The following is an 18,823-nucleotide window of genomic DNA, read 5'->3' on the forward strand; positions in this document are numbered from 1 at the left end:
TCTTTAGTTGCAGCCCTAGACATCAAACTGTAAAACATTTAACAAAAATATATTTCAGAATTTTTTTTTTAATGTGGCACTACAACTTTGCTGGCTTTTGGTTGGAAAAACAGCTTAAAAATGTCTCCAATTATGATGATATTTTTGCCATAATACTCACAGCTACCTAGGTAGACAGATGAGAATGGTGTTTCATGGCTGGGCAAATCATAAATTCATTACACAGAGAAATATGGTAGTTAGTATAATTTAACCCAAATGTATGATGCACTGCCTCTCTAATTTATCCTAATAACCCATTACACTATAATAACCCTTCTTTTTTTGCCACAGAGTGAAGTACTTCTCGATGTTGACATTGCACAAATGACAACTTGGGCCACCTTGACCTAATTCTGAATGAGGAAAATCCCTGGCTCAGTACTGTTATTGCAGACGCTGCCGCACAGCTTTCATGGGGTGGGTACCTGGCCAGTACCTGGACAGTATTTTGTACTTTTCCCAATCCAAAGCCAGCATAACAATGGCTGTCTTCCAAGGTATCATTATCTTCACCACATAAGAACCCAGTGGAAGTGTAGGAACAATGAGACTCTTTTCAGAAATGCATGAAATTATCATAAATGATACTAAAAAGTTGTGAAAGTTTCCCCAACAGAGCTTCACAAGCTGTCAAAAGCTCAATACATAACAACATAATGTTCGATACTTTTGATGCCGCCTTTCAACAGGCCAGTATTAATCTGACGTTGTATTTTGCCTATAGGCAAATTAAGTTTGCTAATTTGACTCGGATGGGAGAGATGGGCAGTGGCTCCAGCAGCAAATGCACACAGAGACCACAAGCTTCACACGTAATTTTAGAGTAATGACAACACAGCTTGAGGTCATACAGTACTGGGACATTTCTGTAACTGCTGTAAACAACATTTCTGTCCATGATCTGGGAAAGAACTTAAGGCATTAATTCTCAGACAACAGCAACTTGCCTCCTGATGCGTATCCGTGTTTCAATTTATTTATTTATTCTGGTCAAAGTATTGTTTCTGGCCAAAGTATCATATTATACCTGGTATTGGTATTGTGACAAACCTCACACATACTCAACAGATACTCGCCATACTGTGTCTAGATCATCCAGCAGCCCGATCCTGTGAATATCTAGCCAATTCAATTTCCATTTGTGACTTTTGTTTCAGCAAAAATGTGACAATCTTTTAAGATCATACCTGTCGGTCTAGTTATAGCCTCCACAGGCAAAAATGGGTCATGGTGGCACAAGACACAGGACTGCAGTGTTCATCTACAGTTTGACAAAGTGACTATGCTGGCAGGATCAAGCAGGAGGCACAGGGGATTTCTGGCAGCAGAGAGTGGGATAATACAATAAAGCTGCTGGAAATGATTCTGGGGTCCACAAACAGGCACTCAATATCAGTAACAATAATGAGTCATGGTTGGGATCAGTAAAGGGCGGAGAGAATGATTAAAACAAGACAAACAAAAGTGAAAGTTATGATAAGCTTCAAGATAGGGCACTTTTACATTGCCTGTCCTATTTGAATAATACAGTTTAGGGTGTGAGTAAACACGGGACGTAATGAGTGATGATCGGAGATGGAGAAGGTTTGTCACATTAGCTGTCACATTAGCCATCTCACACACACACACACACACACACACACACATACACATACACACACACCATGCCAATAGCAACAGTAAATCTAATAAACACAAACAATATATTTAACACTGTTACAAACTACAACCACATGAACAACAAACAGCTTTCCACAACTACACAAAATAGAAGATGACGCAGGTATGAAAATACCGACTGGTGGCTTCTTCAAGAAAAGCAGCCTAACCTGATGCTTAGATCCACTGCAACTGCTTTTGTGTTTTGGGAGTGTCAACACTTACACACCCAGTCATGTAGGAAAAAATAAGCCCAGTGCGTCATGGATTCAGGTAGGGCTCTTAAGAATGATGCGATAAACACCAGGTACCCCAACAACATCCAAAACACTAGAAGGCACATGCTTAACAGCAATATTTAGGGCACAACCATATCAAAGTGTTTTTACAGCTTACAGTACTCGTCGGACGGGATAAGATTTCTGGTCATACGTCTGTTAAGTAATGTTACCACAGCATGTCTGTAGTAATTATGATCAATTTGCATGGGATAAGTGATCTCTGTAAACCACAGAGATGGGAGAGTCTTTATTAGGTCAGCTTGTCTAGTTAGCAACCTTCATTACCTCAGCCCACTCAGTTAGTGCCATGGCTGTTGTTAGTTTTTTCTCAGTTAATGATATAAACCCTACATCATAGCTTGTGATGGGGCTGCAGATACAGCTAAACTGTTATCGCTGAGAGAACATAATGCACCCATTATTGGGGGGGAATCGCTTAACAGAATTCACCAATAAGCTTGGGTATAAATGTGTTTACAGCTTTAAAATGTCACATTTTATGTTAATTAACCCTTTTGCCAGAGACCTTTTTCCCCTGCCTGCGGGACAGCGAGAACGACCTTGGGATTCTCTGAAGCTGGTCTGTCAAAAAGACACAAAGGCCTTGTTCTATCTTTATTGCTAAAAGAAGAGCAGTCAGCTGGAGAGAGAGGGAGGCCTGGGAAGTGAGAGGAAGAAACACATTAGCTCTGACTGAGCTTGACCTTGTAGTCCAAGGCAACAGCTGGGAGAGCCACGAATGCCTACACACAAGTGGAGCCTGTCAGCTTCATATCAAGGCCCAGATGTACATTCTCACACAGTCCCCACTCTGAGTCCCATATTGGGACCAGACACAATCATCATTTTAAAGGATAAGAAAGCTACATACAATGTATACCACCTAATGATCATTTTTGTTTTTATTTTTCCTGGCTGAGGGCATTAGAGTTTATTCTCAAAAACTGCAGACTCTGTACTGCAAAGAATGCTGACTCTTAAACACTCCTGCCAGCACACTGATCCTAAAGCTATACTGGAACGTTCCACTCAAGTCACACAAAGGGAAAATCACAAAGTGTTATACGTAACAAGATATTTCAGTATAGACAAAGAAGTTAAGAACTCACCTGTAGGCATCTCCTACAATTTCTACCTCACTGTCAGTGGAGGTGACGTTGATCTCCTCGCTAGCTGGAACTGGAGGTGCAGGAGTAGCTTCGATCACCACCACATCTTCATCCAGTGCACCTGATACACAAAAAAAAAAAAAGTTCATCTGACTATTCTTACAGTAAGAAATAATAGTCAATATTTGACTATTGTGTTGTTCTCACCTATGTATTCAGACTAAAAATGTTTTATGGTGCTGCAAGTTACACAAGATATATATACAAAAATAAATTTTTTTCCAATAATGTAACTGTCCGTTCGTTACTGTTGTGCGGTAGGTGTGCGACTCGAGCTGTACAAGTCCATCAATAATGACAAGTCTGAAGTAAAGTCCATCAATAATGGCCATAAAATCAAAACCTAAATATGTGTTATAATGTGCGTCATAGTAAAGCTTCCCAAACTTTTTCGTCCTGGTCTTGATTAACTGACATACAACAGTGAGTTGCTTTTGCATGTCATGATGCTAGCGAGTGTCACACGTGTACATGATAGTGTGACTATGGTGGTGATGTTCTGTTAAAGTGTGTCCACTAAATCAATATATTGCAAGCAGAAATAATGAATTTTTTTTTTGCCTTGAGCCAGCTTTAGTAACAAGCAATGTATTATTTTTGAGTGATTCTATGAGACGATTATTGTCCAAAAATTTTTGCTCAGGGATCAGTCTAAAAACTGAACAGATAGGAAGGAAATTGCAACATAAAGCAGAAGGCGAAGCAAATGCTGAGCAAATTTGCTTTTTAAAAAATGAATGGAACAATAAATATTTATGTTCTAACATACATCTGTGTTTGCAGTTAGGACAACCACATTTGAAAAAAAGCACCATATTGCACCACAGTGTGACAGCATTTTTATTTTAAGACCACACAACATCTGAGAGTACCCTCAAGAGTTTCTCAAATACCAAGAGACAGCCACACAAACACCACAGGGCACATGATCATCTTCTGCCTGCCTTTCCTCACTCTCTCTCTCACATACAATTTAATTTGCTTTACACTTAGTTGTGCCTGGTTTAAGCTCAGCCATAAAGTCAGCGTGTGTTCGTTCCCAGAGTGCAAATGTAGGTCATGCTAAGGCTGCAGTCCACTGTTTGCAGACGCTTGCGTTTTTGTTGTGCTATCCCTGTAGCTGGCCCCTGATTGGCTGCCTGTACTGCCTTTTTCCTCCCATGAGAAACCTCAGGGTGTTTTCAAGACAAGTTACATACTGCGTTTGTGGCAACAGGGACACAACACTGCAAGCTCTTTTCAGTCAACTGGATTTAAATATAAACAGAAGTGTGTGTGAGAACTTCGTCTTGAAATGAAGGCTGGGAAATATGAATATATGACACTGTGACAAAGTACATTACGATACACATTACTGAGAATATGACACTGGCCAACTGTTCACTGTAAAAAGACACTGGCTAAACATTAAACTTAACATTAATCTTTTTTACCAACAGTTTCATATTTTTCTTCTGTTGCTTGTTTTTCCTAAATCACCCGATTTAAAAGATTATGGAAACATTTAGCTTGTCACATGAAATCTGTGGAAATACATTTTGCCGTTTACAAAATTATGTAAGCATTCACTATTTTAAAAGTTATTTTAAAAAGTGGCACAAAAGGTAGCTTGAGAAATGAAAAGCCTAAAAATCTAACTCCTTTTGATTTGCCTCCTTGTGATTTTTGTTTCAAAAAGTGACCTTTTTGCCTTCTACAGAAGACACAAAGACAGTAACACTGCTAAGGTTCACTCTGAGGCAGCATGAAATTATAAACTATTAATAATCAAAAGTCTTTACCTAATAAATCAACTCAGTAGCTTAAATGTACTTCAGGTTTTGAAGAAACTGGAATGCTCCATTACAAGTAATGGTATATTTTTGCCATAACAACCAACCTGCCTTGAAAGCATTTAAACAGAAAAACAAATTAAGCAAAGTCAAAAGAAATTACACCTTAAAGGACATGCATTTTGTCCAATTTAAATAAACTCGCTGCTTTAAGAGAACGTCTGGCTTTTCCAAATTTATGAGTGTACTGAGGTGTAGAAGTGTGTGACTCTAGCGAGTACCAGCATCCTCCTGGGTGTGTTGTTAGGGTAGTGAACCCTACTGAGTGCTGCTGCTTAGCACCTTCGCCTCTCCTCGGTATGAGCAGCAAACAAGCAAACACCACGCTGACATGATGCCTGCATCACACTGCTTTAACAATATATTGCCATGATAATATACCGCCAGCACAATTGGTGCTATTTGCACAGCTGATGAAGTTCTTCTCATGGCAGATCCACATCAATAGCTCACACTTTATAGATGCAGAAAATTGATACTGTACTTTTGCTTCTGTCCTTCTAGGAGGGGCTGTGATTTATATAGCAAAGTAGTGCATACTGTATGTCAGTGGTTCCCAAACTTTTTGGGCAAATAGGCCCCAAAAAGGCCATTGAATTTTCTGTGACCCCAAGTCTTGACCACCCTACATTTTTTCAAACTTCAGATTTATAATATAGCACTTCTGTAACATTTGCATAAGTTATTGTGTGAGTAACATACATGTGTGTACTTTAAGCAACTAAAAACCAAAGGAAGTGCACTAATTTCCTTGTGAGAAGCGTTGTGTTTTTAAAGGAAAATAATCCACGCCACGGTGGTGTGATGAAGCCCGATGTGAAGCATCCTGGTGTACACTTGGTGCATGATTTAGCATACACGTGCAGTAGTGGTAATACGAGTGGCATTATTATCCACACTCACTTCGTATCTTACCTACATACAGAAGATTTAAAAGAGGTATCCCCTAGACGCCACATTATAGCCAAAACATCCCTGTCTGTCAGGTATCAGAGTCGAACTCTGAAATGTTCAGCGATTTCATGCACAGCGACATTAACGCGCTGACGAGCTCAGTCTCTCTTGAAACTCTCTGCTGCCGTTGTGATTATTGTTATGGGCTGCATCTCAAATCGAAAACTCTGACCTTAAATTTAAAAGTACTAATCTAGAAAATCCAGAAGACTGGTATACAGACTTTCACTAGGTTTGAAGGTGACAAGAGAGGAATTTAAATTTTAAACACAAACTGTAACAGGAAAACCAATTAGCGTTAGTACTCAATAACGGGCTAGAACAGTCCACAAGTATGTGATTTGTGACATGCTAGTATAATATGGAAATATTTCCATTTTCGCCACAGAACTACAACAGTACAGCGTGTCAGAATAATGAAAAATAATGATAAAATAGCACTTAATATAAATTCGGCTTGTCTGAAAGTGACTTCCATGGGGTCACTTCATGGGGACGCAACCTCTAGTTTGGGAACCCCTGCTGTATGTAATCATTTTGAATTCATCTAATCCAACATGCCTGTGTGTTACAGCTTTTAAAGCAAGCATGCTACTCCAGTAGTAACGGTAGTCTTGAGTCCCATGTGTTAAATTAGCTACCATTAGCCTTGTGCTGATAAAAATCCAATAGCCATGCAGCCATCAACCAGAAAACTAAGAAAGACAAAAACTAGCCTACCACAATGAGGGTTCTTTACAGTGACGCCAAGATTAACAGTTATAAGCCTTTGTATTTTTAATATTTCAACTTGGAGGATGGGAAGTGAGATCAGCATCAGCCCTCCAGGATCAGGGTGTGGGGTAAAATGGAAAAGCCCCAGAACTCAGAGGAGTTGCTCTGGTGTGCTGCAGTCCTCTCCACCCACCTACTTCCCATAGAGCAGAAACTAACACTGACCAAGTGCAAGAGAGAGAGAATGAGCAAAACAGGGAGGGGGAGAGAGAGAGACTCAACTTTGTCCTAATCCTTCTGCTCTTCCTGAACATTTGCAGCTTACGTTGGAAGCCCTAAACATAATATAAGCCATAAAAGGGCATAAAGTTAACTATACAAACTCTAACATTCCTTTCCAGCACCACAGCTGACGCTACAGGCATTTGTGCTTAGACTGTTCTTTGTGTTCTGTAGTCTCAAGGCAGCAGGTGTGTGTCTGCTCACACAACTAACGTCAAGAAACAGGAAGGACATCAGTGTCACCTGTAGGTTATGCCTGGGCAATAGGAAAACAAAACTATTGCAATAAATAATTTAGAGGAATAACATGGGTACCGTGTTTCTTACACATAGGTTACATGAGGTAAAGAGGCAGAAACATGTTATAAACTAACCAGAGAGAAGCACTGGATAAATGTTTACCGGCCGTGCTAATGGTTTGATGTTAGTTACCCATGGTTTGGTTGCTAGTAAAAAAAAACAAAAAAAAAAAAAAAAAAACATGCTGCCAAACTGTGCTGCATTTTCGGGTAGCTCTCTAGCTACTGTATGAAGAAAGTTGTCTCTTTAATGTTAGCTGGAAAGAACCTAGCTGTGGTTACACTGCTGATGTATCTAAAACTTACTTATCACTTGAGGATTGAGAATCTGGCTGAGGGGAGAACAATTCGTCTAAGGGGATTAATAAGAATCAAAAACATGTAGGTATGTGAAAACATTGATGAAACCAAGCAAAATAAAGTGCCTTGCAAAGCTGTCGTATTGCTCTCCTGCTAGAACCGCACACACAACACAACACATCACATCACAGTTAAACATATGGAGAGACAACAACATAATGACGCTAACCAGAGGCAAATGTTTTTACCTGCAATGTGAGAAGACAACACCACAGCTCATAGCTGAAATGTTCACCACAACTTGGTGACATGATGCACAAAGGTGTTAACCGTTGTCAGGAGAGTATAGAGACTATAGCTATATGAACGGCTCATATACTTGTTTATTTTACTTAGTCTGTATTAATGCCCTTAACTAGCAGGTCATAAGTTACTACATTAGCTACCACTTTTAACCTAGTCAGTTGGGTTTCTGGGCAACCAAAACATGGCACTGGGCAGCACACTTGCCTGGTGGGCTAGCTAATAAATGTATTATTTTCTCCACCCCTGTTGTACCATTTTATTTGTATTTCTCAGTGGGCAGTTATGCATATACTAAAATGTACAGAATAGTACAACAGTAGGGGATTTGAGTTGAGCATCAGAAATGCAACACATTCATTAACCATATCAAATTTTCAGAAATGTCATCAATCGACTAAATGCATCAGTAACATTACTGTAGTGAACACTGCCTGAGATGATCTCAGTAGTTAATGTCCTTAGTGAATACAGACTCCTTTAAATATTTAGTGTTTCTGCCACACAAGTTGTAGAATGGTTCTGGGCTCCAATCTCAGTGAAAGCTGTTTACTGTAACTCACAGGCACTCATTATGAGACGTCTGAAACCTGTAAAGAATTTGAACACTCAAGGTCTTGGTTGGCAGCAGCTCAGTCTTTCATAAAGACATTAACAGATATGCAGAAAAGTGTTAACTGTTAAAGCCAGTCACATTCTGGACGGCTACTACAGAGCAGATTCATAATGTCATCTAGACATTAGATTCTCACACGTCTCTTCTGGTCTTAAAAAGGGTTTGCTGCATGCGCATAAGGATGCGTTGGGCTTAAACCACAGCACCAGAAAGTCATGGTTAAGTAAGCTCTCACAGTTCTGTAGTCAAATAACAGCAGGGAAACTGGTGGGAGAGTAGATGCTATTGCTCAACAGGAAACATGCGTGTGCGTGTGCGCGCACGCACACACACACACACACACACACACACACACACACACACACACACACACACACACACACACACACACACAAGGAATATGAAGACTTCACTCATACAATTTTTCCATTCTATTTTGCTGTGACCTTCTTTGAAAGTAGAACCAATCACGCAACCCCATAATCATAAGCACAGAATTGAGAGCTGGCTTCTGAGGTTTGTAAAGAGATGCATACAAGAGAACTAAATGTAAAAACAACTTTTAAAGAAATATAAAGGTCAGGAAAAATTGTGAAGAATCTTCAAGACCTCTTGTTATGTTATAACGAGCATATCAATGAGAGTGTGCTGGGGATGCGCTGACATTTTTATATTCCACATTACTGTGTTGGAGAGACCGTTTGATCTGTCATGCTTTTCACTTTTATAGAACTCACATTTTGCTATTCAAATACTACTCACTTATTCGCATATTCGAAGGAAAAACATTCCATTTATAAAAGTTTAATATCAAAGGCTTAATAACATTTAAACACTAAACTGATGTACAAGGGGAAACATAATTTGACAACCTTATTGTCCAAGGAACAGAATAACTTTCTTTATAGTATCAATAATCATTATTGCAACAACTGCTATGCAAACTAGCAACTTTACTAAATCATTCAATGGTTCTGCAGGTGTGCTGTGATCATCCTATTAGTGTGCTGTGAACATTGCTAGATGTTTTGTGGGTGTTTCAAAGAAATATTAAATACTGAAATAATGAATACTGCAGGCTAATCTAAAGCCAGAGCACATCAACAGTCCACTAATGGAACTTTACCATACTGCTTGTCATATGGATATAACTGTAACAGTTCTTTTGTCTGTATCACGCAGCCGTACACATGATGGTGTCTAATTTACCAACAGAACGTTGTAAGACAGAAGGCAGTGTGGTCTCTATGCAGCCTTTCAAATAGGACAGGCTTTTTCAGACTGCTTAAAAACACAGCCTATCTAGGCCACCTCTTTCTAAAGGGAAAGCAGGGGTAGTGACAATATTCTGGAGTGACCACAGTAACAACATTGTAAGTGTTGAAGACTGCGACGAAATTTATAGAGGATTAATCGGCACATGACTAGTCGATGTCACATGAACAAAAAGCAGAGAGAGAGAGAACGGGAGAGAGAGGGCACATGATGTGGGTGTGTGAAACTTGAACTTTATACGGAGAATAAAGTAAAAGAGGAGGCCCGTGTGAAAAGGGAATGCATGGGGACAAATATTCATCCATGCAAACTGTTGTCCTACACACCGCACTGTCCACAGAACGGAAACCTCTGGCCTTTTTGACAGCAGTCCCAAAACTGAAATGGCGCAGAGAGGATAAACCGGCGCCAGGAGGGATGTTGAAAAAGAAGGCAGTAAATCTTTCCCACTGGCATTTGGGCCCTAATCCTGGTTTGTCATCCTTTAAAAAGGAGTCAGAGCTCCCTCTGTTAATTAATGAGCTTCAACAGAATGGTGCTACATGAAGACTTTTGACATTTACATCATTTTATGATTATTATAAAATCTTCAAAAAATGTTTACTTAAATTCAACACGCATCAGGATTTTAAATGTTTTTAAATGGCCCTGTCGGATCTCAGTCGGTTTGTCGAAACACACAGAATGTGGTTGTTTATATTGTTATACCGGCTCTGAGGCCTCGCAGTCCAAATGTGAAACAGCTGTCAGAGTCACTCAAATGTTTACTCACTCAATAGCTCACATCCATAATCATATACAACATACATAATATTGTTACCATGAATACCTAAAAATGTAGTCATTACCCCTTCGTCCCCAAAGTAGACACCAACATGTGCTAGACATACAAACACATAAATGAGAAACGTATTGAATAGTGTGTCAACTGTATCGAAGCGGAGAAAACAACGAACACCAGACAGAGAGCAGGTCTCAGTGCTGCAAAGGATCCTTGTGGATTAAACTCTGGCCAATGAGAACAGGTACGCAGTATCCTGTAACATAGTGATCGTCATAAAATGTGATACAAGGTCAGGCATTTATCGTAGCATGAAAACGTTACATCAGAACACACCGAAGTTAAAATTCCTCTATAGGGTATTTTCCCAATGCACATTATAACACAAGAACCAGCCCAACACGGCAGCTATGGAACTTGGAGTTTAGGTTCAGACAGCAGAAAAAATCCACCTGAACGATTTCCATATTAATTTTACAGATAGATGTTTATAGAAATAGATACAGAATAATCTTGTATTTTAATTAACATGTGATCTTCAATTTCATCCAAGATTTATTTTGTAATTTTTCTAAATATATTTCTTTGATTTACATGTCGGTCTAATTTCATTTTGGTAAACATTTTCCTACATTATTGTTAATGTCGTTTGACTACCTGCTGAAAAAGGAGTCCAGTGGGATTTAGCCCTCGCTTCATCTCTACCTAAAGAGACCGATGCATTGGCGATTTATTCCTTCAGTCCTTCATAAACTGTGATGAACAATTCCCTGAAATGATGACCCTAACACAGAACTCGGACTGAAAAACATTCTGTTGAACAACCAAGGTCTGTTGAACGTTATATCTTACACATCTTACTTTTCAATATCTGTTTTCATTCTTCCTGAATGGTCAAAAGAGGTGTCAACTGTGTCACATCCATGACACTAATGTATTTAAAGTAACGGGAAATGAGCAACGATGTACTCATCTGAAAATCTTTACTATTATCCTTTCTATCATTCCTTTAGAAAGGCAAAACCAGTCTGGGTGATCTTTCAAGCTGCCTTGACATAAATAAAGCATAAATAATTTGAAGGTCAAAATTCCAGTGCTTAATAAGGAAGGCGTGGGACAAAATTACACAAAAACACAAAAAAAAACTGAGGCAAAACCTTTCCATATGACAGCTGGCTCAGAAAGTCCCTGGCCTCCATTTGCCTCCTCGGCTAGTACTAGTAATGAGTAAGGCAAACATCTGGATGAGGATACACTGTGGTGTGTGAGAGTGTGTCAAGCTGACTGCTTCTGAACCACAGACAGCAGCCTGTTCTAACAGCTGTGACACGTTACCATCAGATTTGGGTTTATGGCACATAAAGAAGTGCTCGAGTGGCTGAGAACGTCTTCTAAAAGGACCAGCTACGTATATCCAGGCTTGAGTCAAACACTATGACAGGCACTTCCTTCTCTTTTAAGAAATACTCCAGAGTTTTTCAACCTAATTTCTACCATATCTGTTGCGCATGTTATAGACAGGTATTGACACATTTCCCTCCGCTGACGAAAGAATGTAAAACCGGTTTACTTGAAACTCCATTATAGCAGAATTCTAAGGGCAGATGCTGAACTCAATCGATGAAGAGTTATGTGCAGTGTATATCTCTATAGAATGTGTTCGTAAATTTTATAAATTAAACTCTAAGCCAGCAAAACTCATCCTTTCATAGATGGCAAGAGAGAACTTGGGCTTATGAATTATTAATAAAGTGTGGTGGGGCTGATCACACATGAATGCCCGGAGAAAGTAATGCTCTGGTGTTGCAAAGTTGGATACACAGTGCCCTCTGAAAGTATTGGAACAGCAATGCCAGTCCTTTTGTTTTTGCTATACACTGAACACATTTGGGTTTGGAATCAAAAGACGATTATGAGACAACATATTACTATTGCATATTATATTACATTACTGATAATTACATCTAGATGTGTTAAACGACTCAGAACATGGCAGCTTTGGTGGCAGACCGTCCAATTTTTAGGTGCGCAAAAGTATTGGAACAGATAGCCTTAAAGTAAACAACGCTTCATATTTGGTTGCATATCTCTTGCCTGCAATAACCGCATCAAGCTAGCAAACCACTGACAGCACCAAACTCTCTCATTCTTCTCTTGTGATGCTTTTCTGGGCTTGTACCACAGCTACTTTCAGTTGTTGTTTGTTTTGGGGGTTTCTCCTTTCAGTCTCCTCTTCAGGAGGTGAAAATTATGCTCAGCTGGGTTAAGGCCTGGTGATTGATTTGTCCAGTCTAAAACTTTCCCCCTTTTCCCCTGATGAAGTTCTTTGTTGTGTGTGTTTTGGGTCATTGTCTTGCTGCATGATGAAGTTCCTCCCAATTAGATTGGATGCATTTCTCTGTAAATTGGCAGACAGGATGTTTCTGTAGACTTCTGAATTCATTCTGCTGCTACCATAATGAGTTACATCATTAAAGATGAGCTGAGCCTCATCTGAGCCTGCTCCAGAAGCAGCCATGCAAGCCCAGGCCATGACAGTACCTCCACCGTGCTTGACCAATGAGTTTTAGATCATGAGCAGATCCTTTCTTTCTCCACACTTTGGCATTTCCATCACTTTGGTAGAGGTTAATCTTGGTTTCAGAACTTTTGTGGCTCATCTGTGTTTATTTGCAAATTCCAATCTGGCCTTCTGATTCTTACTGCTGATGAGCGAACTGAATCTTATGATATGGCCTCTATATTTCTGCTCATGAAGTCTTCTTCGAACTGTGGATTGTGATACCTTCATCCCTCCCCTGTGGAGGTTGTTGGTGATGCTGCTGACTGTTGTTTTTGGGGGCTTTTTCACAGCTCTCACAATGTTTTAGGAATCTGCTGCTGTTGTTTTCCTTGGCCGATCCGTTCAGTGTCTGGTTATTAGTTCACCAGTGGCTTTGTTCTTTTTCAGGACATTCTAAATTGCTGTATTGGCTATGCCCAATGCTTGTGCAATGGCTCTGATAGATTTTCCCTCTTTTCTCAGCTTCAAAATGGCTTGCTTTTCTCCAATAGACAGCTCTCTGGTCTTCATGTTGGTTTATCCCTTTTTAACAAATGCAGTCTTCACAGGCAAAAACCCAGGGGCTCACATTAAGAGTAAACTTTCAGAGCTACTAATTGTTTAAACAATCAATATAACAGGACACACCAAGGCAACAAGAAACATGTGTCACTGCCATGGTCTAAATTGTTTAACAGAGCTAGATGTAAATATCAGGAAACGAAAGCTGGAATTCTGATTTATAGTCACACATTCATCTTTTGCTCTGCAGTGTAAAGCAAAAACAAAAGAACTGGTCTTGCCGTTCCAATATTTTCAGAGGGGACTGTAAATACAACAAGAACAGCTTTGGAATGACATTAACTCATGTCTACATCATCCTAAGACCTTTATTCGTAAAGTTTTTCCCAGTGTTCACACCAGCGACGACACTATGCAATACTGCAGCTAGAAGTAATTTATAATTAACCACAACTGGTGATTTCCACTGATAGTAGGCCTATCAACTGTTTGTGACAAAGCGAGTGGGGCAAGAGATGCAACAGAGTCAACTTTTCACTTTACGCAAATGAATAGTTATTTAAATTTAACTTCTACTAGTAGGGCTGAGGCATGATCCCACACATATTCCACATATTCAGTCCTACCCGGCGATGCTCTCTGTGCTGCTACAGAACTGAAGTGTTTGATTTACCTAAAATAGAACAGTGTCTGTGTTTTCACCATTCTATTCTGGTACATCAAACCATTTAAGCTTGTCGAACTGACAGCAGAAATCATGAAGAGCAAAACATAACTTTAGGCCCATTCTGAAATCGATGCGCTGCACGGATACATTTCATGAGCAAGCATTTTCTTCCAGAATTTTTCTTTTTGGTGGGATGACATATGACTGCTGGTCAAATGGGTGGTGTTGTTCAGTGTGTGCTCAGTAGCTAGCTTGTTTATTATATTAGCCTAGTGCTACTAGTGAAACTGTGGCCACTGCCAGTTACCTAAAAGTCAAAAACCCACTAGCAACCAGTATAGAGTGATCGGAGTGATATAAGGTGAAAAAAAATCACTCCAAAATAATACAAACTTACAGTCTTTACTTAAATATAGGCAGATATTTCTGTAGCGGTTTACCTGAGGCCACAGTGGTGCTGTTCATCTGACTACCAGCGCTGCTGCTCACTCCCACATACAGGTCATCATCCCCCTCAGTGGAAGAGGATGAGGAGGAGTCAGAGGTCAGCTCCTCGCTAGAGCTACTGCTGCTATGCAAGAGTTCATACTTTCTGCGCGCGATCACCTCCCTCTTCTTCCTCTGTAGCAGCAGACGCTCCCTCTGCTTTGGAGTGCGCTGAGCTCCACCTCCGTTCCCACCCTTTGCAAATCGCTTCCTGTTAAGCTGCCGCCGTGAGCTCAGACATGGACGTTTCACATGATTGGCCTCTGGGTTTTCAAGTCGCGCCCATTTGTGTGACCTGCTGGCGCGAGTTCGGCTCAGGAGAGTGCGCGTCGGGCCTGTTCCTCCTGCACTGGCGGATGAGGCTTTAATGTGCTGCTGTTGCCGACCATCTTCTTCTGAGCTCAAAGTGTCTGAATCGCCAAAACGCAGGCTGGATGAAGGCGAGGAGGCGCAGTCACTAAATGAGGATTCGGCATTCCGTTCATCCTCACTGCGTGTCTCCAGACGGGGTGGAGGTATCGCTGCCTCACTCAGTCTCCCTTCCTTTAGAGAACAGTCCGAGGGTCCGGGCTGCTGGCTTTTTCGCTTCTTTCGGCTCCTTTCAGAGTCTCTGCGCCCCCCAGCATCTCGTAGAGTTCGATGTCTCGTCTCGCCACACAGCGCTGTGAAATCTCCTCCAGCCTTGCCGATCACATCCACCTCTGAGGGGAAACTTTTAGCTGTCTCCATGGGCTCAGGATTAACCAGAGGCCCTTTCAGCGGGTCCTGTTTGCGGCGTGCATCGGTCTGGACCTCGCTCTTCATTGCGAGTGGCTGGAAACAATACGAACACAGCACTCCCTATGTGTCCATCAGCAGGCCAGTAATCCCGCAACTGCGTGAAGAGGGAGGAAAAAAAAAAAAACATAAGTGAGGTATTTGTCAAGAAAAGAGAAATCAAGAAAAAATTGTCAACACCCTGTACAGGAAACTGAAACAAGGGCAAGATTTGACTGTGCTAACCTTTCCTCATCTCAGTTAGCATGTTTTCTCCTGTATTTACAGTATAGTATGAATCAGTTTGGATTGTAAATCAGGTCTCAGCATAGTTCAGATCTTCATGAAAGAAGAGGAAATGCTGAATTAAAGTAAGGTCATGGCAGGCTTTATATACATGCCGAGAAAACAAACAAGCCCACACCTATCCGCTGGCTAATGCCTTCTGCCCATTATTAATGTAATAAATCATGGGGATACACAAGATAATGGAGCCAGGGACATTACGAGCTTCTGAACGGGCTTTCTTTTAATCTGACAATAAGCGGACACAGAAAAAGTGCCTCTCACAAAGGAGGTCTAACAACCTAGCTATTTAATAACAGCTGTGCAGTATTATTGCAAGAGATACAGAAGCTGCTCATCCCTCATAAAGTTCCTCATATAAAGCATTTATTTATATTTTAAAGGTCAATTCTAGGATCTAGGTCAATTAAAAAAACTAAGGGTACGTATGGGCAACAAAGCGCTCATTAACCAAAATGTTGTTCTGGTTGTCTTGGTTAAAAAATGAATTCCACTAAGCCACTTCTTGCTCTTTTTTCTGTGATTATCAATCGTGTATCTAGCTGTAAGAATAATCTCATCAGCATAAACGCTATCCATCCTCTATTCAATATCCATGTAAACCCCATCACCCTTCCCAAAACAAAAAAAAAAAAAAAAAAACCTGAGCCAAATAAACCAGCAAACTCTCTCACGTGTCAGCGCCGTCGAAGTAGCACAACATTTCCAATGCAGCTCTGCGTTTCCATAAATTATGAAAGCAGCCAGCTGTTTAAAAGAGGCCCACAGTCCCTCTGTTCATTGCAGTGGTAGCAGTGTTTGCCCGATTAGACAATATGCATCCATAAGAAAAGTAAAACATGAAACCTGCTTCAAACAGCCTTGGGCTAGAACACTAACCTTAATGTGAGCTTTAAGTCAAAACAAAATGGTAAAAAGGTAACCAGCACCATACATTAACATATATTCACTGCTGTCTTAAACAAGTATCATTAAAAAAACATTGACACATCAAGATCATCAAGGTGAAATGGCCATGTGCTGACAATTGGTTATACAACACAACACAATCACTTGTACATGTAATATTGTAAGCATGGACACTTCGAAATTAGGGTTTCTGCTAGCCGGTAAATACCGGTAAATACAGTGACCGGCAAATTCAGATCCTGTCTGACACAGCGTCTGGTAAAAATATCACTTAAAGATCATAAAAATTTCAAAGTAAATACAGCAAAAATAATGTTTAAAGTAAGTAAAGGTCTTTTCTACACATCCTTTTGTTCAATAATACATGTTTCTTTAAATGAAAATAGAGAATATGCTGAAGGCAAAAAGTCAGTGTTTAAATGTAGTTGTTTAATCTCGCTGCCACTGGGAGGTTTGTATCGTTACCCGCTGCTAGTCTCTAATTCATACAGCTACTGCTGTGGAATCGCTGTTTTCTTGTAAATCACAGCTACAGTGGACGTGTTCAAAAAACGAGACAAGAATTCAAATGGGATTTATGCAGTTTCCCAATTTGCGTGTGTGCATGTATATGTATACACACACTTAAACTTACATTTGAAGAATGTATGTATATGTGCATACATGTATGTGGATTATATATATATATATATATATATATATATATATATATATATATATATATATATATATATATATATATATATATAATATATATTACACACACAAACACGCAATATATATATATACACACACTCTTCAAGTCCAAAGTTCAAATTTCCTCTTCCTTGCAGAACTCAAGGCTGCTGATACCGAGACCTGCCAGCAAATAATCACCGCACAATCAGTTGAACGGACAGGGCAAAACAGTCGACTCTTGAAACTTTCTTCCTACATGTAAGTGATTCTGATCGGCCTAATCAAGACTTTGAGGAACATGTTGGGATCATGAAGACATGTCATCCTGGTCCAGCTGCAAAAAAGCAGAAATGTCATACATTTGAGAATATGCGTGGCAAGGTAACGTTTGGATAATATTTATCTAAAATTAGTCGTATTTTTTGTTAGCAGAAACTTTTCTTGTTCTTGGCTGTTTGTTAACGCAAGTTAATTTTACTTGATGGTTGCATTCTTGTATAGCCCTAAATTCCAGTGTTTTCTTGCAGCAGTAGTAATTAACTTATGACAGGAATTATACTTATTGGTCCAGTAAACTGCACTGTTCCCAGACACTGTGACCAACACCAAAAATTCCTAGTGGAAACTCTGTTCAAAACATTGCCATGCAGCATTTTGGCCAGTGCTGGTGTGGAAAAAGTGGGAAAGCAACCTAAGGACACTCATCTTCTGAAGGCCCTAATTTTAGACAAATAAAAAGGCCATGCCAAGTATCCTCCTGGGAGAAGTCTGTCCGATAATTCTCTTCACCATGAAAAACAAGGACTTTCATTAACTGTGTATTGCAAATCTACTCTAATCCTGACCATACTGTAAATAATAATGTAACCCAATAATAATGTAATCCAATGCTATAAACTATATATATCTTTATTAATCCAAAAAACATGACCTAGCTCTGATTAACAGAAGTCTAAATTAAAAAGGGTCAGCAAAATAATTTAAATCCACAACAGGAAAGTAGATTATTCATATATTTTACCCAAAGCAATACATGTCACGTGCAGAAATGGAAGCTCATCAGAGCTAAACTTAGTAAGAGCTCATCATAAGCTTCTGATACTTTGATGCTTGCAAAGCCAGTGCAAGAAAAATCTCTTGAAATTGCTCACATTTGTTTAGCTAATAACAACCAAGCGATTTTTCTCCTCTTTCCTACAGTACATCATAAGAAACGATCTTCCTCACCTACCACAGAGCAGGAACAACATTTAAATAAATGTCAAGCCTGGACTACAACCTCGGTTAATGCGGAGAGTGAGATGATAAAAGATGCCAGTAGTGAGGTGTGCAGTGCTGTCCCAGGCTCCTCTGGGGCTCGACTCCTGAGCCTGCGCTGTGCCGCTGAGCCGAGGAACCGAGCACACACTGCGCCCGCGGGGCTGGCAACAACAGCAACGCCCCCCTGGCA

At 40.1% G+C, this 18,823-nt stretch overlaps 1 protein-coding gene across 3 annotated transcripts in view; it reads right to left on the reverse strand.

Moving 5' to 3' along the window:
* rnf111 (ring finger protein 111) overlaps window positions 1–18,823 on the reverse strand; it is a 38,914-nt gene that overhangs the window by 18,457 nt on the left and 1,634 nt on the right. For all 3 annotated transcript variants that reach the window (XM_053229344.1, XM_053229343.1, XM_026937526.3), the window contains exons 3-4: window positions 14,679–15,598; window positions 3,092–3,212 (exon numbers count right to left, since the gene is read on the reverse strand). In XM_053229344.1, the coding sequence (XP_053085319.1) occupies window positions 3,092–3,212; window positions 14,679–15,528 (971 nt within the window). In that variant the 5' untranslated portion in view covers window positions 15,529–15,598. The remainder of the gene's footprint in view (window positions 1–3,091; window positions 3,213–14,678; window positions 15,599–18,823) is intronic.

The sequence above is a fragment of the Pangasianodon hypophthalmus genome, chromosome 25 (genome assembly GCF_027358585.1).
Source record: "Pangasianodon hypophthalmus isolate fPanHyp1 chromosome 25, fPanHyp1.pri, whole genome shotgun sequence".
Lineage (NCBI taxonomy): Eukaryota > Metazoa > Chordata > Actinopteri > Siluriformes > Pangasiidae > Pangasianodon > Pangasianodon hypophthalmus.